Source organism: Chiloscyllium plagiosum, unplaced genomic scaffold (assembly GCF_037043375.1).
Source record: "Chiloscyllium plagiosum isolate Xiang-an unplaced genomic scaffold, Cpla_swu_hap1 HiC_scaffold_20, whole genome shotgun sequence".
NCBI lineage: Eukaryota > Metazoa > Chordata > Chondrichthyes > Orectolobiformes > Hemiscylliidae > Chiloscyllium > Chiloscyllium plagiosum.
The window spans coordinates 12,757,572-12,783,471 of record NW_028270158.1 but is presented as its reverse complement, the minus strand read 5'-3'; the positions used below and the strand labels follow the sequence as shown (position 1 = coordinate 12,783,471).

The following is a 25,900-nucleotide window of genomic DNA, read 5'->3' as shown; positions in this document are numbered from 1 at the left end:
GGTTTGCACAGGAAATGAGCCAAGGTTTGAGTGGAGTCTGGAGATCTGGAGATGGAAGTTTGGAGATCTGGTAAGAAATAGAAAGAATGGTCTGGAGCGCATCTTGGGGTCAAATAGGATACCAAAGTTGTGAGTAGTGCAGTTAAATCCTCTCACAATGCTAGTGTGGTCTCAATAAAATATTTCATTGCTGGGTGAGGCAGTCAAGAATATAAACTAATTTCATGCATTAAGCCGAAAACACTAAACACTTTCTTGGATTTCTCTTATACTGCCTTATTAATACTACATCTGACTTCTTCAAAACCTCTCACAAGGCAGGGATAGAAAATAAAGACTATTATGTTTTTTAAAAAAGGCTCGCTTTCTCGGAATATGGGTTGAAATGAGTTGCAAATGTTTGCGATCGAAAATGACAAATTAATTCATTTTATTAATGATAAATCATCTGTGGGACACATTGTCCTTCACAGAAAACAATGCATGATTATACAGAGAGACTGCTGGGTTGTGTTGGTATTGGTTATGGTTTGTAATATATTAAAATACTGTTAAATGTACATCACACAACATTGTGAGCTTTTTAGCAAAGCACTTTGAGTTTCTTTGTAGCTCTCTTCTGAATACATTTTCACTGCTAGTGTTTGCCAGCAATAACTTCCAAGGTAATGTAACAGCAAATCACAAAAACAATGTGAAACATTTCTGATGATATCAAAAGTATTTATCTTGGTTGAAACTGTCTGCGTCCCAGCTTATAGAATCATAGAGATGTACAGCATGGAAACAGACCCTTCGGTCCAACTCGTCCATGCCAACCAGATATCCCAACCCAATCTAATCCCAACCCAATCTAGTCCCACCTGCTAGCACCCAGCCCATATCCCTCCAAACCCTTCCTATTCATTGTTGTGGTTCTGTTTGCCGAGCTGGGAATTTGTGTTGCAGACGTTTCGTCCCCTGTCTAGGTGACATCCTCAGTGCTCGGGAGCCTCCTGTGAAGTGCTTTTGTGATCTTTCCTCCGGCATTTATAGTGGTTTGAATCTGCCGCTTCCGGTTGTCAGTTCCAGCTGTCCACTGCAGTGGCCGGTATATTGGGTCCAGGTCGATGTACTTATTGATTGAATCTGTGGATGAGTTCCATGCCTCTAGGAATTCGCTGGCTGTTCTCTGTTTGGCTTGTCCTATAATAGTAGTGGGTAAAAACAATGACTGCAGATGCTGGAAATCAGATTCTGGATTGGTGGTGCTGGAAGAGCACAGCAGCTCAGGCAGCATCCGAGGAGCAGTAAAATCGACATTCTGGCAAAAGCCCTTCATCAGGAATAATAGTAGTGTCCTATAACAGGAAGACAGCTAACGATCCGCATCCATGAACACCAACTAGCCATGAAACGACATGACCAGCTATCCTTAGTAGCCACACACTCAGATGACAAGCAACATGAGTTCGACTGGGACAACACTACTATTATAGGACAAGCCAAACAGAGAACAGCCAGGGAATTCCTAGAGGCATGGCACTCATCCACAGATTCAATCAATAAGCACATCGACCTGGACCATATATAACGGCCACTGCAGCGGACAGCTGGAACTGACAACCGGAAGCGGCAGGTACAAATCATTATAAATGCCAGAGGAAAGATCACAGAAGCGCTTCACAGGAGGCTCCCAAGCACTGAGGATGTCACCTAGACAGGGGACGAAACGTCTGCAACACAAATTCCCAGCTCGGCGAACAGAACCACAACAGCAAGCACCAGAGCTACAAATCTTCACGCAAACTTTGAACCTTCCTATTCATATACCCATCCAGATGCCTTTTAAATGTTGTAATTGTACCAGCCTCCAACACTTCCTGTGGCAGCCCATTCCACACACACACCACCCTCTGCGTGAAAAAGTTACCCCTTAGATCTCTTTTATATATTTCCCTTCTCACGCTAAGCCTATGCCCTCTAGTTCTGGACTCCCCCAGGGAAAAAACTTTGTCTATTTATCCTATTCATGTCTCTCATGATATTAAAAACCTCTATAAGGTCACCCCTCAGCCTCCAACATTCCAGGGAAAACAGCCCCAGCTCATTCAGCCTCTCCCTATCGCTCAAATCCTTCAACCCTGGCAACATCCTTGTAAATCTTTTCTGAACCCTGTCAAGTTTCACAACATCCTTCCAATAGGAAGGAGACCAAAATTACATGCAATATTCCAAAAGTGGCCTAACCAATGTCCTGTACAGCCGCAACATGATCTCCCAACTCCTGTACTCAATACTCTGCCCAATAAAGGAAAGCATACCAAACGCCTTCTTCACTATATTATACACAGCAAGTTTTGGCACCAGAGTCTTAGCAGCAAAAGTCCCTATGTTTATGCTAATAATTCAGCTGGAAAATATATAACATACTTGCATACTGACACGAATACTGAGTCACAGCAATCTTTTACCTAATTTCCCTGAAAAATTAAGGGGTATCAATTCCTGAGGGTATATTGAATTTTTACTGCATCTGATTTTTACTGCTTCATAGCAATGCAACGGGAATATAGTTTCTCCAATGACTGCAGAGTAAAGTTACCCTCGTCCCAGAGGGCGACTCTCTCATTAGAGAGGGATGACTGGCAGTTTAACCCAAAAGTCACCACACCTCAGGCAAGGGAAGAGGTTGAGAAGGAGAGACCTTCACGGTAATCTCAGCCATTGAACCTCAGGAATCAAACCCTATGCTGTTGGTGTCTCTCCATATTGCAAACTAGCTCGGTTGACCAACTCCCATTGGGTAGAGACATTGGGAATGCATTAAAAATGATCACCACCAGTGCCAAATGAAGAGGAAAACACACTTTCGGTGTCAAGAAGAAATAGTGAAGCCTCTATAAATGATGAATTAATGCTGTGTTTGTGCACTTATTTGGGTTAGCTTAAGTCTAAGTCAAGTCAAGAACTATAACAACCAGTAATTATACAATACTTGTAATCGGGGAATGCCCCAGGGTGCTCATTTAGAACATTGTTAGAGAAATATTGATGCTATGGCACGTAAATAAATATCGGCTTTTGAACAAAGTTTTTCTCAAATAGATTGGTTTTAAGGTGTATCTTAAAGAATGCATAGGAAGAGATGGGAATTTTATATGTTAAAGGACCTACCATTGAACTGCATAACTTAAAATTACAGGAATTATTTTCCCATTGTATTAGTGAAGCATTAGTCTCATTATTTTTTCAACACAATCCATCTCTCTTTGGTGTACAGAGCATATGTTTACTAGAGATTCTGCATCAGTGATGGATCTGCTGGCTGGTTGAGTGATATGTTGCAGTTGTTCATCTTCCAACAAAACTAATCTCTTTCTGCCCAGAGCTTTAATTTTATGTTAAGCTCTCTGTTGTTAGAATAGTTAGACCAGTGTGACACGATGGACCAAAGAGCCTTTATCAGTGCAATAGATCTTTAAGACACTATTGTGTTTTTGCAGTCCACCTTACAATGACCAAAATCACAGCAGCTATCTCTCTCAATAGGCCCATTTTGTTCTTGAATGAAAGCACGTTAATTCCGCAACACATTGGCAATAACAATGCCATGTCACCATTCCACTTTCAGCATCGAAGGAAGCCTTCTGACCCACTCTGTCTGTGCCATGTAAGTATCTTCAAAGTAAAGTAATAAGTCTTGAAATTTCCATTGCCAGTTAAGATCTTATTCCCTTATTCAGTGGAATGCCTGCTTGGTCAATATGCTTCATCCATTTCATCTGTTTATAATGTTAGTTAGGGTAGTGAAGAAGCCATTTGGTATGATTGTCATTATTGATTAGTGCATTGAGTATAGAAGTTGGGATGTCATCCTGCGGCTGTACAGGACATTGGTTAGGATACTTTTGGAATACTGCATTCAATTTTGGTCTCCTATAGGAGAGTTGCTGTTAAAGTTGAAAGAGTTTAGAAAAGATTTACAAGGTTGTTGGCAGGGTTGGAGGGTTTGTGCTACAGGGGGAGTCTGAATATGCTGGGGCTGTTTTCCTTGGAGCATTGGAGGCTGACTTTATAGAGATTTATTAAATCATGAGGGGCATGGATAGGGGGAAGAGACAAGGCTTTTTTCACAAGGTAGGGAGTCCAAAATAAGAAGGCACAGGTTTAAAGGTGAGAGGGGAAAGATGTAAAAGGAACCTATGGGGCAACTTTTTCGCACAGAGGGTGGGTGTATGTATGGAATGAGCTGCCAGAGGAAGTGGTGGAGGCTGGTACAATTACAACATTTAAAAGGCATCTGGATGGGTATATGAATAGGAAGGATTTAGAGGGATATGGGCCAAATGCGGGCAAATGGGATTAGGTTAATTTAGTATATCTGGTCAGTATGGACGAGTTGGACCGAAGGGTCTGTTCCTGTGCTGCACAACTCTATGACTTTATGACTCTAATTCTTAAAATAACTAGACAGGTTGTTTTGATGCACTCTTGGCCAAGCTGTCAAGGAACATGAGCCTTTTTTTTAACGTAAAGTTGTTTATTCTACTGAATCTTTAAAGATGGGTTTTAACAACATAGTGCCTTTTTTTAAAAAAAAATATTTTTTCTTGATGCAAAGACATGAGTAGGTACATGTCTGAAAATTCATTCTGTTTGTTTACAATGAACTTGAATCAGCAATATAAAGGGTGCCTCATGTAGGATACAATAAAAGCTGCTTTTTTTTTTTGACAAGCAATTATCTTTACTTGAGTAATCACAATGTTTCCTGAATGTAATAACTTGTGATAGAGGATTTCCTCTGAGGCCTACATGACAACAAGGTTGTGTGAGTGGAATTTACTATGAAAGCGTGTGAAATGCTTACAAGGATCTATTTCCCAGATTACCTACGGGTGAGCTTCATGTATTCAGCGCAATGTAGTTGCAAGGAGGACTGCTTGCAAGTCTTCAGGTTGATTACAGAATTGTGCCAGCAAAGACACGAAGAACATTTATTTGTATACAACATGGCAAAGTTATATTGCCTCACTTTCCGGAGCACTTCAATCACTCACAAACATTACACAATAAGAATCCAATTGAAGAGTTGAGGACAGCAAATTGCAAGAAAACTACATTTAAGAGTGAGGAAATGTAAAATGTTGACGTCACCCGGTAATAAACCCTCACCCCTTAAAAATGAGTACAAGCATCACATAAAATTGTAACTGTACTTACCATCTGAACATTTCTTAATTTTCTATTTGAATAAAAGATTGTAGGTATGAAACCAGAATGAAGGTGACAAATGTTCTGATTAGAAATGTTAAACTGGCTAAAGCACAGCAATGGCATTGGGTTAAAATCTTGGAGTTGCCTTCCTCACAGCACCAAATGGACTGCAATGGTATAAATAGTCAACTCACCACTACCTTCTCAAAGCAGATGTGGGTACAGCAGATGCTGGATATTAGAGTTAAGATTAGAGTGGTGCTGGAAAAGCACAGCAGGTCAGGGAGCATTGGAGGAGCAGGAAAATCGACGTTTCGAGCAAAAGCCCTTCATCAGCCCTGATGAAGGGCTTTTGCCCGAAACGTCGATTTTCCTGCTCCTCCAATGCTGCCTGACCTGCTGTGCTTTTCCAGCACCACTCTAATCTTGACTCACTACCTTCTCAAGGGCAACCAAGATGGGTGATAAATGCTGGCTCAGCCAGCGACACCCATATTCTGTGAATTAGTTAAAACACATAAACATACACAGACAAAAACAGCCCATTTAAAGTGTTACTTTCTGATTAAAGACCAAAGCCTAACAACTGTTTGGATGTGTTTTTATTCACATTGTCAAGTTGAATGATTTGCAATAAGGGAAAATTACCACTCAATCAGAACAAGAGGAAAGAGGAAGAAATGGAAATGCGATTACTATCTGGTCCTGTTGTAAATCAACAATTCAGTATCATTAACAGTGGCAGTGGAGATTCCCAATTCTCATTCTTGAACTTAACAATCCAGGTAAATGTGTGGGAAAGCATATACTTCAACACAATTATATGATCATTAAAGGGATCCTGAGTCCCATGATAAAAATCGAACATTGGTAGGCTGTTTGCTCTCTGATCAGGTGACTGGCTTATCTAAACCCTGTTCCCCTGAAACAGTTCAAAACAAACCTTTTCCCAGGTGCGTTCCTTGTTTAGTACAATCACCACAAGTTTAGGGTTGGCCTGGTATCCATCGCGTGTGAAGGAGAGATCTTTGCCATTCCAGGTCACGTTCATCATAAACCTGAAAGAAATTAGTGGAAGGAATGAATAGAAAACAGCAAGTATTAGCTGGTCCAGCTTGGAATTTTGAATAATAAAACATGCTATTTTATTTTATATTTTTTTCAATTCCTGCTTTAAACACGATATTTTGTGAGTTTAAACATTAAACATTGGTGTTGTTTTGAACACTGGAGCAACATAACTACACGTAAGTTAAAAATCACACAACACCAGGTTATAGTCCAACAGGTTTAACTGGAAGCACAAGCTTTCGGAGCATTGCTCCTTCATCAGGTTGTCACCGCCTGATGAAGGAGCAATGCTCCGATAGCTAGTGCTTCCAATTAAACCTGTTGGACTATAACCTGGTGTTGCATTATTTTTAACTTTTTACACCCCAGTCCAACACCAGCATCTCCAAATCATGACTACCATCTACATGTAAGTTGTATGTGATCAATTTAAAAAATCCTCTACGTCACTTGAATTAATTTCTATTACTTCATCTAAGCTGTAGATAAAATATAATCAGTTCATGGTAGTGTCTCTCATTTATCTCTCAATCTTCATGGCTGGTAATTAAATCTTGGGTGCAAGCCTCATACAACTTCTCGGATCTTAAACCATGGATACTTGGCCAGCAAATGATGAATGTGTTAAAATACACATCTCACAAAATGTCATCAGTACTTGTTAGTGTGCAACTTGCATGCGGAGCTTTCGAATATATTAATGGTTACATTTGTTTTGACAGTTTCATCATGCATGTATTAACTATTTATGACAAAAATGTTAATATTTTTATGGAACAAGTTCATTTTTATTGCCAAAATATTGTGGGTTTGTCAAGTATTAATTATTAGCACATAACCACTTCCTCTGGCAGGTCATTCCATACACGTATCAAACTCCGCATGAAAAAGTTGTCCGTTATGGTCTCTTTTATATCTTTCCCCTCTCACGCTAAACCTATGCCCTCTAGCTCTGGACTCGCCCACTCTAGGAAAAAGACTTTGACTATTTATCCTGTCCATGCCCCTTAGGATCTTATAAACCTCTACAAAGTCACCCCTCAGCCTCCAATGTTCCAGGGAAAACAGCCCTAGACTATTCAACCTCTCCCTATAGCTCAAACCCTCCAACCCTGGAAACATCCTTGTAAATCCTTTCTGAACCCTGTCAAGTTTCACAACATCCTTCCAATAGGAAGGAGACCAGAATTGCATGCAATATTCCAAAAGTGGCCTAACCAATGTCCTGTACAGCCGCAACATGACCTCCCAACTCCTGTACTCAATACTCTGACCAATAAAGAAAAGCATACCAAACACCTTCTTCACTATCCTATCTACCTGCGACTCCACTTTCAAGGAGCTATGAACCAGCACTCCAATTGAAGGGAGAGAAAAACTGAGTTAATGCTGTGAGTGCTGTATGACTGTCAGAACTCTAAAGAAGTTCTCTGAAGAATTCTGAAGAAAAGTAATTTTGGATTTGTTTTTCATAGGTGCTATCGGACCTGTTGAGATTCTCCAGCATTCTGAGCATTTAGAACATAGAACATAGAACAATACAGCACAGAACAGGCCCTTTGGCCCTCAATGTTGCACCGACCTGTGAACTATTCTCGGCTCATCCCCCTACACTATCCCATCATTATCCATGTGCTTATCCAAAGATTGTTTAAACCTCCCTAATGTGGCTGAGTTAACTGCATTGGCAAGTAGGGCATTCCACATCCTTACCACTATCTGAGTAAAGAACCTGCCTCTGACATCTGTCTTAAATCTATCACCCCTCAGTTTGTAGTTTCGCCCCCACAACTTTCACTGTCTACCCTATCTAATCCTCTGATCATCTTGTATGTCTCTTATCAAATCCCCTCTTAGCCTTCTTCTTTCAATTTAGTCAGGTTATTCCTGAGTTTAGGACTTAACTGACTAATAACCCAGTTGCTAACGGAAGACAAGAACTTCTGCCATCTTTAGCCCAATGTTGTCCAAGCTACCGGCCTCCCTCTTAACCCAGATAGTAAGTGGTGGAAGTCAATACAGCTGAACACAATCCATATCTCATCTGTTTTCTATTCTTCCTAATATCTCATGCTGATATGAGATGGCTGAGAGTTTAAGTGCCTCTACTGCTGCCTTGGTTATGGTAATCTTACTGGATACTGACCAGGGGTGAATTTAACTAAATTCTGCTCTGACAGCTTGGATCTTTGGGACTTTTATCCAATGGACTGATTGGGTGAGTTTCAGATTTCCATCACCAGCTTATTTTGCTTTTATCTGCGTTATTTTGTCTTCAAGGTTAAATCATTTTGATCATTTGCTTTTACATTTTTACCCCTGGATTTTACAATGTACAGAGGAGCCTCGATTATCTGGCATTCGATTATCCGAATTTCGGATTATCCAGACAAAATCGCAAGGTCCTGATGCTTGGCTAAACTGTGTTATCCGGCATTCTATTATCCGAACAAAATAATCCCCGCCCATATCATTCGGATAATTGAGGTTCCTCTGTATTTGAAACACGTGATTGAAAAAGGTGGAAATACTTTAACAGGTCACACAGAATCTGTGGTGAGAGAAAGCGAGTTAATGGATGGGATTTTGCTGCTTCTCTCCTGGCGTGTTCAGAGGCAGGAAGGACGTGTTATTGAATAAGCCTTCAACTCACTGCCTCCCATCCTCCCCCACAAAGCAGTTGAGGGGTGGAAAAGCCTTGCTACGCCATTGCTCCTTAACTGAGTCTCTCAATGATTTCATCTCCTGCCACTGGAATAGGCCAATGTCAGGTGGGGCTTTTGAGTTGCACTGTACAGGACATATCAACTCCGTGGCATGCTTGGGTGGTTCCTATGTTGGCAGGGACCTTGTTCAAAGGTATTCAGGATCGCCAGCAGCCCCTTTGTCCTTGCTACTGAGTACCCTTACCACCTCTCACACTGTGACTCCCATGGACGGCCTGCCCCTGGTTACTACATATACGTTAGAAATGAGGAGGAATTTCTTCTCTCAGGAGGGTTGTGAATCCGTTCAATTCTTTACCCCAAAGGACTGTCGGGGCTGAGACCGGACAGATTTTAATCAGGAGGGGAATCAAAGGTTATGGGGAAAAGGCAGGAAAGAGGAATCAAGGATTATTAAATCAGCCATGGGCTCATTGAATAGGGTAGCAGACTTGATGGGCTGAATAGCCTATGTCGGCTCCTATGGCTGTGGTTTTGAGCATGTAAACCTGCTTCCTCCACAGAATCCATTTTAGATCAATTGAGAGACATGGCAGAAGGGAAGGTCTGTGACTGTATGTTAAACAGGAGAAATTAATGACAAAAGAGCATAATGCAGGACCAATGAGAGTGGCAACTGGCTATTAGAACAAAAGGGTTTTCCACTATCCATAGTATATGGCTTGTCTTTAGATATCAAATCTTACCGCAGAATACCAAAACAAATGAAAAAAGGAGTGATTGTGCTTTACAGTCTAATCTCATTATGATAAAGCCTCCAGAACTGGCAAGTGGTTTACATCAGAGTTTTGGCTTGTTAACATTTACAGTAACAAACAACGTGCCTTCTGACAGCAAAACTATGTTTGAGCACAAGTTAATAATAGGGACAAAATTTTATCTACAAGTATCATTGTGGTGGAAGAGCTACTTTGATCATCAGAAAGCTTTTTGTTCGTACAATGAGAATTTTGTTTACACTTGTGCGAGCAACTCCTTTGGCTCCAAGGTTTTATTGAGGAGACAAACACATCTCAGATTATTATACTGGAGAGCTTTCATCGATTGGACTGTTTGTTCTATTTGAGACTTGAGTAATAATAGAAACTTCTGTTGCATGTGCCCTTTGGCAAAATTAACAGGATATAAAACTAAGGGCAAATGAAATATTATCACATTCTCTTCTGAGTGATGTAAACAATCATCGCACAGTTCCCTCAAGGAATCCAGATGGACCCCATCCATGATAGTTTTCTTTCTCCTTGCCACAACATTACAAATATTTCAGGAAGAAAGCTGAAAGAATTTATTGAAATAAATGCAGAACATGCATTGCCCCTAAATGGTATCAAAGGGTCAAACAGAAAACTAGACAAACATCAAAACTGCAGACAGAAATATAAACAGTAAGATTATTTCACCACAAACACCCTTTAGGGAAGGAAAAGTGCCAAGTGTACTCTGAAATGGCCTAGCAAACCATACTGTCCATGCTCAATTATGGTTGGGCAATCAATGCTGGCACAGCCAGTGATGCGTACATCCTATAAATAAAACAACTATTTACATCTAGAGAAACCAGAGAATAGATGAGAATCCAAAAGGTTGCAAATGGAGCTCAAATGGAAGAAAAGTTTTTTTTTCATTGGTTTTGGACATCACTGGCAAGGGTATCTCTACTTGCCATTGAACTGAATGGCTAACTAATGCACTTCAGAAAGGACTTACGAGTCCAACATGTTGGTACTGGTCTGGAGTCACACCAGGTAAATAGGGAGAGTGGTGCTGGAAAAGCACAGCACCACACTCTCGACTCTGATCTCCAGCATCTGCACTCCTCACTTTCTCCTAGTCACACCAGGTAAGTATCATAGATTTCCTTCCCTGAAGTATATTAATGAAAGAAATAAGTTTTAAAGCAATCAATAATAGTTTCATGGTCACTATCACTAAGGCTAACTTTCAATTCTGCACTTTATTAACTTAAATTTTGCCAGCTGCCATGGTGGGATTTGAACCTGTTTCCAATGATACAATCACAACATACCCATCTCCGGTCTTAACATAACACAGCATCAAACAGTAAATGTCTTCTCTCCACTTACTCACATAAGCATGCTTCTCCGAAATTTTCATTGTGTCTTTCCCATCTCCAGGATGTTCCAACACGTTCCACAGCCAAATAAGTTAAACTTAGTCACTATTGTAACATACACAGCAAGGTCCCAGAAATGGCACTTAAATCAATGATGAGCTAATCTGTTTGAGTGATATTGCTGAGCGGCCAAAACACTTCCCAAACTCCTTTGCATTCGTTAACAAAGATATTTTACCATTCAACTTCCTTGACTTAGACCAATTTCTCAGCACTGGGGAATTCTAGAGCTCTTACCAGAGAATCCCCAGAGAAAAATGAATAAATGGAGTCCAGTGGCAGGTTAGACCATTTACCGGGCCCATCTTCCTGTGGGTTGCATTAGTCTCCTATCAAGGTTATGATCGTAGCCTGTGGTAACTCCAGAAGAATTTCATGATCAGAATGAGCAATATGAGAGGCCGATGTGATGTAATGTGATGTTTCTATTAGTTTTATACCATTTTGTGGAGATTAGGGGAACAAGGCAACTCAATAATCTGAGCGAAACCTCTTCATATCTAGTATTAACAGAGTCCACCTTCAGAGAATTGAAGAATTGTACTAGCGAAAGACATGAAGGGCTGATTTTTCAGATTTTCATGCTGACATGTTGGGTCAGTTTGATAACTCAGGAAGCCTGACTGGAAAGGAACACGGTTTATTGTTGTACACTAAAATAGAGCCACAACTCATGACATATATAGGCGAGCACCAGGCCAGGACAAGTAGTTCTACAGACCGTTCTTTTGTTGTTTTTGACCTATTTTCTAATCAGAGGTGTTAGTACATGCCTCTGGAGCAGGTGGGACTTAAACCTGGGCCTTCGGATTCGAGGTACGGACACTACCACTGCACCACAAGAGGGTGGCCAGGGGTAGGGACATAAAGAGCTCAGGTGTTGAGTTCCAGCTGGGGACACCATTGCCTGTTACCAAGGGGACTCATACGCAACAAGCTCCACAAGAACATTAATTAGTGATTCTTAATGGGACCTGTAGAGGTTATCACAGTCAGGAAGTACAGACCTGGACTATTTTCAGGTCCTGTATCTAATCCCTGTAAAGAATGGGGAATCAGAATTAACTCTTGGTTTTGTGGGAAACCCCTTAATTGGAGTTGGGCTTGGTGGCCATTTCGGAGCCACAGAGGACAAGGATGGAGACAGGACGGATGAAATGCAGACTCAATCTAAACTCCCCGTGGCAACCATTACAATTGCTGCTATGTGAGCTTACAGAAGATTTCAATAATGCCTGGCACTGTACTGGGGCATCAATGAAAAACCGAATGTCTGGCAGAGGAGTATGGCAGACCCTCAGTGCTCAGGTAAACCTGGAATGATGCCTAAGGTCATGAGGGGGAACTGCAGTAGGAGCTCACCCATTCAGGCAGAACAGGCTTAGCCTGAGATAGCAGCCCCTGAGACTGGCGAAGGGCTGTCAATGGATCAAAACTCAAAATGCAAAATGGAAAATCTGATGCCATGAGAGGTATCCCTAGCAAACCTTAATTTCTAACAACGTCCTGTCATTTGAACTTCAAAAGGAGGCAACTAAATGGTAATCTTACAGGTATATTAATTAGTAATTGTTATATTGTGAAGTAAATGATGATGAAAATTTACAGATCTGAAATATTAACTGTTTTTCTCTCCACAGTTACTGTCAGACCTGACAAATATTTACAGCATTTTCTGTTCTGATTTATGGAACAAATGTTTTTCTGGATCTGATACCTCTCATTCAACAGGGTCCTTAAATTTTCTTCTTCGAAACTGTGTCATTCCAAATTTTGGGTACCTCATTGGGATGGACACCTCTGCTGGTCTTCCATCCCAGAAGGTTTAGCTGGTGAATGAGGCACACAGGTCCATGTCATCATGTATACTTCAAATGGAGCTCCAGCACGCCAACTATTTCCATTTCCAAGTGCTACTTTTTTTTAGCTGGCTTCATCCCCTTTGATAGCCACCATCCCCAAATTTCTTGAGATTTGAAGGTGGGTGAATGCCCTGTCCCATCACATTTCCAGGGGTAAAGAACTACCCCAGCAATTTGTGGGTGCTCTTTTGATGCTTGCGTGCCCTTAAGTTGTTGTCATATGCTGCAGAGACATCAAAAATGATATATTGGATTACATCAGAGGGAGATAAACTGAATAAAATCTGCAGCTAAAATCTAATAACTATAGAAAGTCATTGGATTATGTACCTTTCAAAGCAGATTACTTCAGTGAAAACCTGAAGAATAGAGGCAGGTTCTATCGTACCCCTGTGTGCACATCATTTTTACAAGATCAGCACTCAGCTTTGACGCCCTTTGTTCAATGAGCTAACACTTCCCTGCTGTTTTGCCAGACAATATACAATGCATTGCTGCCTCATTTGAAAGCCCTCTTACCAGACTCGCAGTGTGCCAGCTCCTTCAAAATCATGCTGCAGCAGCAAATTGTGATGCCAATCTATTGCTGCCAACAAGCTTCCATCGCAAGAAATTATAAGACAGTTCCTATCTCTGTGATACAGCAATGATGTGCTTATACGAGCTTGAGAGTAATGTCAGTAGTAAGATGATGGGGCAGTCAAAGACAAACAGTTCCACATTAGGACCCTGGACCTCTCAAACTAGTTGCAGTCCATTGAGTCACTTGCTTATCACAGGATTGTACAATAAAAAGTGTGTGTATCAAAAGATTTGGTGCTGAAGGGCAGTCAGGTTGGCTGTTAAGTGTCCCCTGAGATCGATGAATAATGCAGCAGTTTGTAATTTAATTATCACTATGTTTATAGGTTCTGGCAGCTGGCAAAGAACAAAGGTCTGAGAGGAAGTGAACTGTACATCAAACTTCGAAAAATACAAACTGTTCTCTTCATAATAATTTAACTGGGACAACAGCTAAACTGCCATACAACCACACACCAACAACTATTTTATTTACGTAGCAAACTTAACTTTGTAAGGTTTTTGACAGGAAGGAGATCAGATAAAATTTGAGAGCAATCATAAGGGGTTATCGTGAGAGGTAATGAAACGTTTGGTCGAAACATTGGGTTTTAGGAATTCATTGGAGGAAGGGAGAAAGAGGCAAAGAGACAGTAGGGTTCAGAGAGAAAAGTTTAAGATATCGACTGCTAAAGACATGACTGCCTGTGGAGGAGTAATTGAAATTAGAGATGTGAAAGAGGCCAAAACTGCAGCAGAGTAGAGGTCTTGGAGGGTAACAAGACTGGAGGGAAGTGACAAAGATAGGAATGGGTGATTCCTTGGGAAAACCAGGAACTAAAGCTTCTAAAGCGACTGATTCTGTTATTTTAATACATATTCCTTCACTCGTCCCTTTTCTGGGTGATATGTGATGCATTAGCAACAGGGAATGAAATATCAGTGATTACACTCTCTGCTTCCCACATAGATTCATGCAAGATAAAGTTCCTTCTTTGGGAACCAGTTAAATATAAATTGTCATATTAATGACAATGGTCTAACAATCAGCCACTTGCTGAGATTGATTAACTCCAGGAGTTAGTTTAATAAAAGCAGTGAAACACATAAAAGTTATGAAGTAGATATTTCAGCAAACCAACTAATTTCGGTGTTTAATAAATTCAGAAAGTGCTGGAGAAACTCATTAGGTCTGGTAGCTTCCATGGAGACAGAAGGAGAGATTTTTTTTATGTCCAATATGACTCTTCTTCAGAACTGAAACGGACTGGAAAATGGAGGGGTTTTTTCAGCTGCAAACAGAGGGGGAGGCGGAGTGCGTTTAACAGATTGTGAGAGTGCCCCGAGCAAAAGACACACAGGGGGTGTTAATAGTGGTGATAAAGATGTAAAATGAATGAAATGACAGATGTGAGAAAGAGAAAATGGGTCTGTTCTGCTGAAACAAAAATCAGCAAGACACAAACAAGGCAAAGCTAAGGAGGGTAGTGTAAAAAACAATGGAGGTGAGAGATCAAGTTGTGGAACTCAGTATTGAGTCCTAGAAGTCAGATGGTGCTGAAGTGGAAAATGAAGTGCTGTTCCTCCAGCTTGTATTGAGCATCTCATTTTCTTTTGCTGAATAAATAGGTATGAAAACATTTCACTATGAAAGCCAAAGCTAATGTTTTCTGCTGACAGTTGGCCTCAGAGTTTTGGATGCCCTAGATGGGCTATGAGAAAGTAAGAGCCAAAAGGTGTCACGCTGGAAAAGCACAGCCGGTCAGGCAGCGTCCGAGGAGTAGGAGAGTCTACGTTTTGAGCATAAGCTCTACATCAGACGTGGGCTATGACTTTGGCACCTCCTCAGCTCCTCCTCCAGCCCCATATTCAATTTGTAGAAAAAAGGTACCCTTTGGGTGTAGGTTTGCTTGTTGAGCTGGAAGGTTGATTTTCAGACATTTTGTCACCATACCAGGTAACATCTTCAGTGAGCCTCTGAATGAAGCACTGGTGGTGTAGCCCGCTTTCCATTTATATGTTTGAGTTTCTGAGGGGTGGTGATGTAATTTCCGGTGGTGACATCATTTTCTGTGGTGACGTCATTTCCTGTTCTTTTTTCTCAGGGAGTGGTAAATGGGATCAAAGTCAATGTGTTTGTTGATAGAGTTCTGGTTGGATTGCTGTGCTTCGAGAAATTCTCGAGTGTGTCCTAGTTTGGCTTGCCCTAGGATGGATGTGTTGTCCCAGTTGAAGTGGTGTTCTTCCTCATACTAAATAAAGTATGTGACCCACTCTCACTAGTATCCTTACATATGGATGAGGAAGAGTGGGTCACATACTTTATTTAGTATCCTTTATTTACTTATCAAGGAAAAGTTTAATTTGGCACCCTGAGAAGGCTGATGCCCTATGCAGCTGCTTAGTTCAGCTTTTTAGTCCAGCTGGCCTTGTTCCCAGATCATATTTGAGTAGTTGGACTGCAGGTTTTGATTCAAGTACAACCTGCTTGCCTTTTTGTAGCAAGCATGTTCAGAGATCTTTCTGCGAAACATCTATTTGCAGAATCATTGTCTCTCTGGAGTAGAATAGCACAATTGCAAGATTGATGTTTTTAAAATGGACAGGTACTGCTGGTCTTTGCATCTTTGGAAAGCTACATCTCTATTCAGTAACTCCCCTTCGAATCCAAGCAAAATTGGAAATGCACAGTCTCAAGAAATTAAAGAGACCTTGACATCTTTGAAGATCATACTTGTGTTGAGGAGGCAGCAGTGATTTATATTCTCGACTTTACTTGGATCAGGATGCATGCTTATACTCAAATAAAAAGACCATACATGTTGATCACATATTGATGTGACTTTCCTGGTAGCTGAATATTAATTCTTCATTCTGTGCAGCATGAGTTGATGAGTTTTCTATTCATTTGTGGGATGTGGGTGTCACTGAGCTGGCCTGCATTGATTACCTGCCCCTAATTGCTCTTGTGAAGGTGGTGGTGAGCTGCCCTCTTGAACCGCTGTACTCCACCTACTGTGGGTTGACCCACACTGCCATTAGGGAGATAATTCCAGGATTTTGACCCAGTGGCAGTGAAGGAACAGTGATATGTTTCCAAGTCAGGGTGGTGAGTGGCTTGGAAGAGCACTTGAAGGTGGTGGTGATCTCATGTATCTGCTGCCATTGTCCTTCTAGGTGGAAGTGGTCATGCATTTGGAAGATGCTGTCTGAGGATCTTTGGTGAATTTCTGCAGTGCATCTTGTAGATAGTACACACTGCTGCTACTGAGCATTGGTGGTGGAGAGAGTGGACGCTTATGGATGTGGCGCCAATCAAATAGGCTGCTTTGTCCTGGATGGTGTCAAGCTTCTTGAGTGTCGTTGAGGCTGTACCCATACAGGCAAGTGGGAAGCATTCTAAGACACTCCTGACTTGTGCCTTGTAGAGGATGGGCAGGCTTCGGGGATCAGGAGATGAGTTACTCGCCGCAGTATTATTAGCCTCTGACCTGATTTTGCAGCCAACGTGCTTATGTGGCGAGTTCCATTGAGTTCCTGGTCAATGATAACCCCTAGGATGTGGATAGTGGGGGATTCAGTGATGGCAACATCATTGAATGTCAAGGGGCAGTGGTTAGATTGTCTCTTATTGGGGATGGTCATAGCCTTGTGTTTATGTGCTGTATATGTTACTTGTCACTTATTAGCCCAAGCCTGGATATTATCCAGATCTTCTTGCATTTGAACATGGACTGCTTTAGTACCTGAGGAGTCACAAATGATGTTGAACATTGTGCAAGCATTGGCAAACATCCCCACTTCTGGCCTTATGATGGAGGGATGGTCGTTGATGAAGCAGTGGACAGTGGTTGGCCCTAGGCTACTACCCTGAGGAACTCCTGCAGAGATGCCCTGGAGCTGAGATGACGCACCTTCAGAATGCATGACCAACTTCCAATGTGCCAGTATGACTCCAACTTATGGAGAGTTTGCCCCCGATACCCACTGATTCCAGTTTTGCTAGGGCACACTCAGTCAAACACAGCCTTGATGTCAAGGGCTGTCATTTCCACCTCCCCTCTGGAATTCAGCTCTTTTCTCCATTTTTCAACAAGGCTCTAATGAGATCAGGACCTGAGTGGCTCTGCTGGAACCCAAACTGGATATCACTGAGCAGGTTCTTGCTAAGCAGGAGCTACTTGATAGCACTATTGATGACACTTCCTAGCACTTTACTGAAAATCAAGAGTCAACTGATGGAGTGGTAATTGGCCTGGTTGGATTTGTTCTGCTTTTTATGTACTGGACATATCTGGGCAATTTTCCACATTGTCAAGTAAATGCCAGTGTGGTAACTGTACTGGAAGAGCTTGGCTAGGGGAGCGGCAAGTTCTGGAGCACATGACTTTAGTACTATTACCGGAATGTTGTTAGGGTCCGTAGCCTTTGCTGCATTCAGTGTCTCCAAGCATTTCTTCATGTTATGTGGAGTGAATCGAATTGGCTGAAGACTGGTATCTGTGATGCTGGGAACCACATTGGTACTTCTGGCTGAAGATTGCTGTAAAAGCTTCAGCCTTACATTTTGCACTGATGTGCTGGGCTCTTCCATCATTGAGGATGGGGATATCTAATGAGCGTCCTCCTTCAGTGAGTTGTTTAATTGTCCACCACCATTCATGACTAGATGTGGCAGGACTACAGAGTGGTAGTGGGTTCCCATAGCTCTGACCATCACTTGGTGCTTATGCTGTTTGGCAAGTAGTCCTATTTGGTGGCTTCACCAGGTTGGCACCTCATTTTCAGGTATATCCAGTGCAGCTCCTGACATGCTTTTGTGGTGAGTCAATAGATGGGCATGGATTCTCCTTCAAGTACAATGTCAATTTTTTGTCAAAATATTCTGCAAAGTACAATGTTAAATCATGAATTGAAGCAGTGCATGAAGTTTTTGAGTTTGATTTGTTTCTGATGGTAACTAATTCCAAGGATTGTGACTAGTATCAGGTCACAGAATGCCGGTGCGCCCACAATTGCTGAACCCGCAGTGTCTAAAACTCAAAAGCTTCTATTTGTTTGGAGGAGATCACCAAATTCTCAATTCTATTTGTTATTTCCCTATCTGAGCCCTTTTCTCTACATTTATATATAAATGGTTTGTAGGCTACTGTCTAAACTAAATGAATTCTAATCAATGAATAGAGAAGTTTCATTTGACTCTGAATTGTCTTTTAATGTGGTACAAGTATTTTGGTGATCTTTTAACATGGAAACATAGGAGCAGGAGTAGGAGATTCAGCCTCTTGAGCCTGCTCCACTGTTCAATACGATTGGGGCTGATCATTTTGCGCAACACCCTAATGCCACCCCCATATCCCTTGATCTACCTCTTTCTTGAAAACAACATAAAGCTTTGGCCTCAACCACTTTCTGTGATAGTGAATTCCACCAGATCACTACATGAAGAAATTTCTCCTCATCCCTATCCTAAACTGGTACTCTTATCTTTAAAGGGAACATCCTTCTTACATCTAACCTGTCTAGTCCTGTTAGAATTTGTAGATTTCTATGAGATTCCCTCCACATTCTTCCAAACTCCAATGTATACGATCGTAACCGACTCAATTTCATGTTCATTTGTTATTGTTGATGTGTTAAGTCTATAAAGAACTTTGTTTCCAGTAGCTAAGCACCTCTCAATGGCTCAGTTTTCTGTAATGGGCACACCCAAACCTCAAAACCATTGCTGTGAGTTGAAGAGTGTGGTGCAACCAGTCAGGCAGCATCCGAGGAGCAGGAGAATCAACGTTTTGGGCATAAGCCCTTCAACAGGAATGAGGCTTGTGAGTACAGTTTAAAATTTGAAATTTTATTAGGGCAGCTGCTGTGTCCCAAACTAAACTACAGAATGTTATGAATCTGACAATAAGTCTTTGACTTTGCTTGCTATCATGCTGACGCAGACCCTGATCATACACTAATTGTCAGGCAGAGTCCAACACTGTGCTAACACAACACATGGATTCGTTAAAAGTGGACTCTTTCAGAGGTAAGGTACATGTGCAACATAAATAATAAAAAGTATAAGACTGAAAATTGGAGTTGCCTTTAGAATAGGTTGACACTTTGCAAAGCACTTAAGACCATTTGGCACAGGAGTAGAAGTAAGCCATTTAGCCCTGTGAGTCTGCTCTGCAAGTCAGTGAGATCATACAGTAGGGTTCAAGCTAAATTGAAACATGATCATGAACATAAGGTCGTTAAAAATGGGATCTACAATAGCAACAATCAGAGATAATCAAAGCAAGGAACTAAGTGAATGCATTGAATTGCCTTCCCCCACTGTTTGCAGCATCCTTGATGCTATGCTCTGATGATTTCCTTAAAATACCTCCTAAACTTAATACTTTAACAGTCTATTTCCGCGTACTAACCTTGTATGCCTCTGAGCAAAATGACCACTTTAGTGCAACTTAAGTCCTTTGTGAGGATCTATGTCTGCAAGGAACTGGTTGAGACCGGGGATCACTCCCAGCCACGAGAGTCAGAATTATACTTAAGTGAAGGAAAAAGGAAGGAAAGCTTTTGGAATTAACATCATTAATAGTTTCACCATTAAAATTCTTTTTTTGAAGAAAAACAATCTGCAAACAGTTTAAAAATCTTTTCTGCCTTGCTGTTACTGTTGCAGAAGAGTGTGTGCCCTTAAAAGAATGATATTTCAGTGCCAATAAATGTTACTACATGAATGCCACGTAACTGAACATTAAGTGTGTAGAATTGAATGGAGTCAAATAGCATTATAATATTGAAATATTTGCAGGTACATTCCTGATACCACATGAATTATTTACTCCTACTTCTGTGCACTTCATGATTTCATATTTTCTGTCAAATTATTTGCAGATTGCAATCAGAAAATGCGCTCTTATAGAGGGTTATGCCAGCAGGTTCAGCTCCAGTTACTGCTGCATTGCAGCCACATTATCACCAGGAGACCTCACAGTGCAGCTGGTACATTATAAACCCGTACCGCAGATTTTCACGTTCAAATCTGAGATTCTAATAAGAGAAAAGTTTCAAAAAAAAGGCCACAAATAGTCCCACCACAGCAATACTTGCATTTATATAGCACCTCTAATGTCGAGTCATAGAGCATGGAAACAGATCCTTTGATCAAACAAATCCACGCCAACCATAGTTCCCAAACTAAACTAGTTCCATTTGCCTGTGCTTGGCTGATGTCCCTCCAAACCTTTCCTGTTCATGAACTTATCCAAATGTTGTTTAAATGTTGTAACTGTATCTGCATCCACCACTTTCTCTGGCTGTTCATTCCACACACGAATCACTCTTGGTGTAAAAAAGTTGCCCCCTCATGTCATTTTTAAATCTTTCTCCTCTCACCTTAAAAATATGACTCATAGTTTTGAACTCCCCCTTGTCCCCTCCCCATCTCCTCACACCAGTGAAAAGACTGTTGTCACTCACTTTACCTATGTCCATCATGATTTTACAAACCTCTGTAAGGTCACCCCTGAAACTCCTATGCTCCAGTGAAAAACGTCCCAGCCTTTCCAGTCCATTTTTATATCTCAAGATCTCCATTCCCAGCAACATCCTGGTAAGCCTTTTCTGTACACTCTCCAATCTAATAATATCCTTCCTATAACAGGGCGACCAGAACTGTATACATTGCCACAGAAGATATCCCAAGGTTCTCCAAGGAGGGTCATCAAACAAAATGTGACACCAAGCCACTAAGGAGCTATTACTGCAGATGATGAAAAGCATTGGTGAGATGGGTACTAAGGAGTGCCTTAAAAGAGGAAAAAGAGGTGAAGAGGCGGAAATGTTTAGGGAGGAAATTCCAGACCTCATAAGCTATGGACACCAATAGTGAAGTGATTAAAATCAGGAATGCATTAGAGGTCCAAGTGAAGGAAGACAGATATAGAATGTGATATGGAAAACAGCACACAAACAGGCTCTTTGGTCCATCATATCTGTGCTGACTATAATGCCATGCTAAAAGAATCCCATTTGCCTTCCTAGTAAGTTGTAGGACTGAAGATGCATACTGCGGCAAGGAGGATTGAGACTATGGAGGGTTTTGAAACAGGTACACATTTTAAAATTGAGGCCAGTGTAAGAGCGTAAACACAGTCATAACGGACAATCAGAAAGTGGGGTGAGAATTAGGATGCTTGCAGCAAGCTCTGGATGAGCCGATGTTTGTGGAGGATGGTAGAGACAGACTCAGAAAGGAATGCATTGAAGTAGTGATTAATAAATATGCAGTGGATAATTGAGCTAAGAAAAGAGGGGAGTTGGATAGTGTTACAGATGTGGCAGTTAGAGGCTCAGTTTTAGATCAAATACAACAACTTAGTCAGTTTCTAGGATAGGGGATGGAATCAGAAGATTTGGAGTTTTCAGTTTGGAGTTTGTGGTGGGGGTCTGAAGCCAAAAACTCCAATTTTCACAATATTTATTTGGATACATTTCTGTTCACCCTGTACCAGATGCAGGGTGATAATTGAGAGATAAAGAAGGGGGGTAAGAGATGTGGTGGTGAATTAAAATTAGGTGTCTTCACATCAAACCCTATCCTGTTTTATTGGATAGGTGAGAGGCAGCATGTAGATGATATCATTTATTCATAATCACTGCAAAGCAAGTTGCTAGATCACTCATTAGTGACAGTGCTATTTTAAAATGTTGAGTTTAGGTAGCTTTTTTTTATTATTGCCAAGAAAATAAAGCTTAAAGCTCTTCAGGATTCTCAATGCAGTTGAAATGCTATCAAGCAGCACAATATCAGGGTTCAGATCAAGCGTCAAGGAATGGGGATTTAGGCATAGCAACAAGCTCCTCTGTTCATCAGTATATTTACAATGCTCCACAAGGTGGACATGAGCTGTGTGCAATTCTATGAGTGACTGCCTGAAGACCAATGTCATCTGTTATGTTAAATACTTCTCAGGAATTTGCAAACCCACTCATCTGCCATCCAGCTTTCCACTTTGGATCTTTGCCCATTTCCTGTTACATAAATGATGGTATTCCAGTGAACTAAAAGGCATCGGGCACCTGATTGCCCTGGTCAGTTACTGTCACATTGAATTACTGTCACGTAAGTGCAGACTTACTTGATCCTTACATTTTTTATCTAAATATAGATTGCATGCAATACAGAGTAATAAATTTAGAGGAGACTCAGAGGGAGAGCTCTAGAATAGGAATTTCTTTTGCAGAGGGCATAACAACTGAATTATAAAGGTTTCTCTTGTAAGCAAACTGACTGAATGGGTTTATTTTTACAGCACAAACCTACAATGCTTTATCAGACATCACCAAAGGTTCAGGTAGTGTCACAAAAGCATGAGACCAAAACTCACACGATTTGTAAGCCTCATTTGAACTGTGAATGAGATTATGTCCTTGACAGATACTCTAGCTAGCAGTCATTCGCCTAACATAGGCAGAGTTCACAGGAGTAGTTCTATGCTATTTTTACGCCAGCTGCAGGTGATGAAGAGGGCTGTAACAGACAACAGAATCCTGCATCAGAATTGCACACTTTGAATATCACAGATACAAAGTAAGATTTTGCTTCATTTTGCAATTGATTCACAGATATATTACTGTTCATTGTGAACAATACATGAAATATTGAATAATTTAGCAAATAATAACAAAAGGTCTTCATACATCCTGTTAAAATCAGAAGTCACACAACACCAGGTTATAGTCCAACAGGTTTATATGAGATCACAAGCTTTTGGAGTACAGCCCCTTCATCAGGTGTAGTGGGAGAGTAGCGCAGACAGATGCAGAGTTTATAGGCAGAGAGATCAAAAGATTATACAACAGGTATGAGTGGATTGTTGAATACTACATCTCTGCAGGTGACCAAGAATGTTAGACATTGTGAGTAAAGTGTTGGATTATAACCTGGTGTTGAGTGACTTCTGACTTTGTCCACCCTTGTCCAACACTGGCACCTCCACATCATACATTCTGTCAGGGATTCTAATATTTTAAATAAAATTTGAAACACAGAAATAGGTCATTTGGTCTGACTGTATTTGTTCTGAGTAAATGCTGAACGAGGGCCTCTAACCCTTTCTACTCCTTTCTCCCTCCTGTATCTGGCTTCCCATCAATTGCATCAAAGCTATTCATCTCATATACTCCATGAGGTACAGTTTCTAGCTGGGCTAAACAGATATCGCCTAAATTCCAATGCTGGAAGCAAGCCTTTCAACCCATTGAGTCCACATTGACCCTTTAAAGAACATCCCACCCACCCAGACCCAACCCATCCTTGCAACCCTGCATTTCCCATGGCCAATCTACCTGACCCGCACATCTTTGGACTATGGGAGGAAACCAAAGCAAACTCGAGCAGACACAGGGAGAATGTGCAAACTCCACACTTACATTGATTCCACCCGAGGTCCCTGGTGCTGTGAGGAGAGCACTGCTAACCACTGAGCCACTGTGCCACCCCACTCATTCCTTATTGGAATTACTAATGACTACCTTATATTTAATCCCCCTTGTTTTGAATACCGCCTCCTCCCCAAACAGTTGAAAATATTCTCCTTGTCTACCTACCAAAACCTTCTCTAATATTAAAGACAGCCATTAGGCCTCAACAATCTTCCATAGATTATTTAGTACTATCAGGTTTTTTTTTTCGGGTTCGGGCATTTAAAACAATCTACACACATCCAGGCATGTTGGTGCCCCCCACCACATTCTACGAGAGACCCATTCCCAATTGCAGGGGTAATCAAATATTTACATCTAGATTGGAAACCATGCTAAGCTCATTTCTTTCAGAAATCCACAAGCCATATTGTAGTTCTGTGCAAGTGGATGAGCTTTCAATGAGTTAACATCCCAGATATTAGAGTTAATTTTAACTGAATATCCCAATGCAAACCGGTGGCTACGAAGAATCAGGTTACTTTCTTGTTTAGATCTTAACTGTTTGTGAAGCTAATTTGCAGGGCTTTGCAAGCAGACAAGGTGACCAACTAAAGTAGGCACCTGCCTCATGTATCTATGCATATTGGCATTGAGGACCCAGATGCTATTTTAATCAAAGTCTGATCAAGAAGCACCTCTGATTTTTGTGGCTGGCTTGAAATGGATTTGTAAAAAAGAGACGTCTCTCTGGCATGTCTCAATATGTTTTGCATGGGGCTAGATGTTTACCTAAAGTCAGTATAGCCAAGAGCTGTCCAATCTTCATTATGTTTTGCTACAAAGTAGTTGTCATGGTTAGAATTGTCAGGGATTCTTGTGGCCACTATCAGAAAGGAAATCAACTCACCAGAGCAATTTCTTGTCAAACCTCTTCTGGTTTAAAAGCTCCATTGTGTCTCAAGCTATGCGAGTTTCCCAATATTTTTAATACTATAAGATTGCACTTAGGGAAGGGCAAAATAGTTCACACCTGACCTATGACCATTGATAGGGACAGAGAATATTTTCTAGGGCTGTTTATAATTATTCTCACGATCCAACAACTATAACGAGAGAACAAGGCGAACAGTCTGCTACAATGAATGTCACCAAACTTAGCCAACTAGATAATGTATGAACAGCAAACTTAGAAGTGGGTTATAGCCTCTTGAGTGAAGATAGTTATCATCTCACTGTGGGCTATGACAGGCCATAGGTGGGAATAAATAAAACAAGGTATTACCACAGTCACCAGTCTCCTTGTATTGTGTCAACACCCCTTAAATGTTAGTCGATCCTGAATCCTGCAGCACATCTACTGTACTCGCCAACAATGATGTTCTGTCATGTTGCATTTGTGCATGCAAGCAGACATGATGCTGAATGCTGTTGAATATAGGAAACTCCTGAGGAACTGCCAAATTAACAGTCATATTTCACAATGTCATTTTTGGTATGTGACTGTCTGTAATTTGATAATTGTATTCACTGCCTGTTGTCCAGCTACTCTGTATATTGGTGTTATCTCACCTAAAAATATCAAACAGTATTTTCCATAATCAGATAGCTTGGTCCTTTCTCTGATTTTAGAGCTGCTCGTGAGTCAGAGGTAGGCAGCTCTCACATTCAGAAGAAGCACTGCATAACTGAGGATGATCAACCATGATCATAATGAATGGTGGTGCTGGTTCGAAGGGCAGAATGGCCTACTCCTGCACCTATTGTCTATTGTCTATTGTCTATAAGGACCACCATGGCTCTGCCAAAAAAGCAACCAACATCCCAAGGATGGCCTCAGGGAAGTGTTTTTTGTCAGAGAAGTGAGTTTCTGGGATTGAGGATTACAGGGAAGGAGATCAGACATAAAGACAAAGGTGGCTTCCAGT

General features: G+C 41.1%; 1 protein-coding gene across 6 annotated transcripts in view; it reads right to left on the bottom strand.

Moving 5' to 3' along the window:
* grin2aa (glutamate receptor, ionotropic, N-methyl D-aspartate 2A, a) overlaps nucleotides 1-25,900 on the bottom strand; it is a 303,951-nt gene that overhangs the window by 139,894 nt on the left and 138,157 nt on the right. For all 6 annotated transcript variants that reach the window (XM_087997681.1, XM_087997676.1, XM_087997678.1 and 3 more), the window contains exon 4: nucleotides 6,143-6,257. In XM_087997681.1, the coding sequence (XP_087853807.1) occupies nucleotides 6,143-6,257 (115 nt within the window). The remainder of the gene's footprint in view (nucleotides 1-6,142; nucleotides 6,258-25,900) is intronic.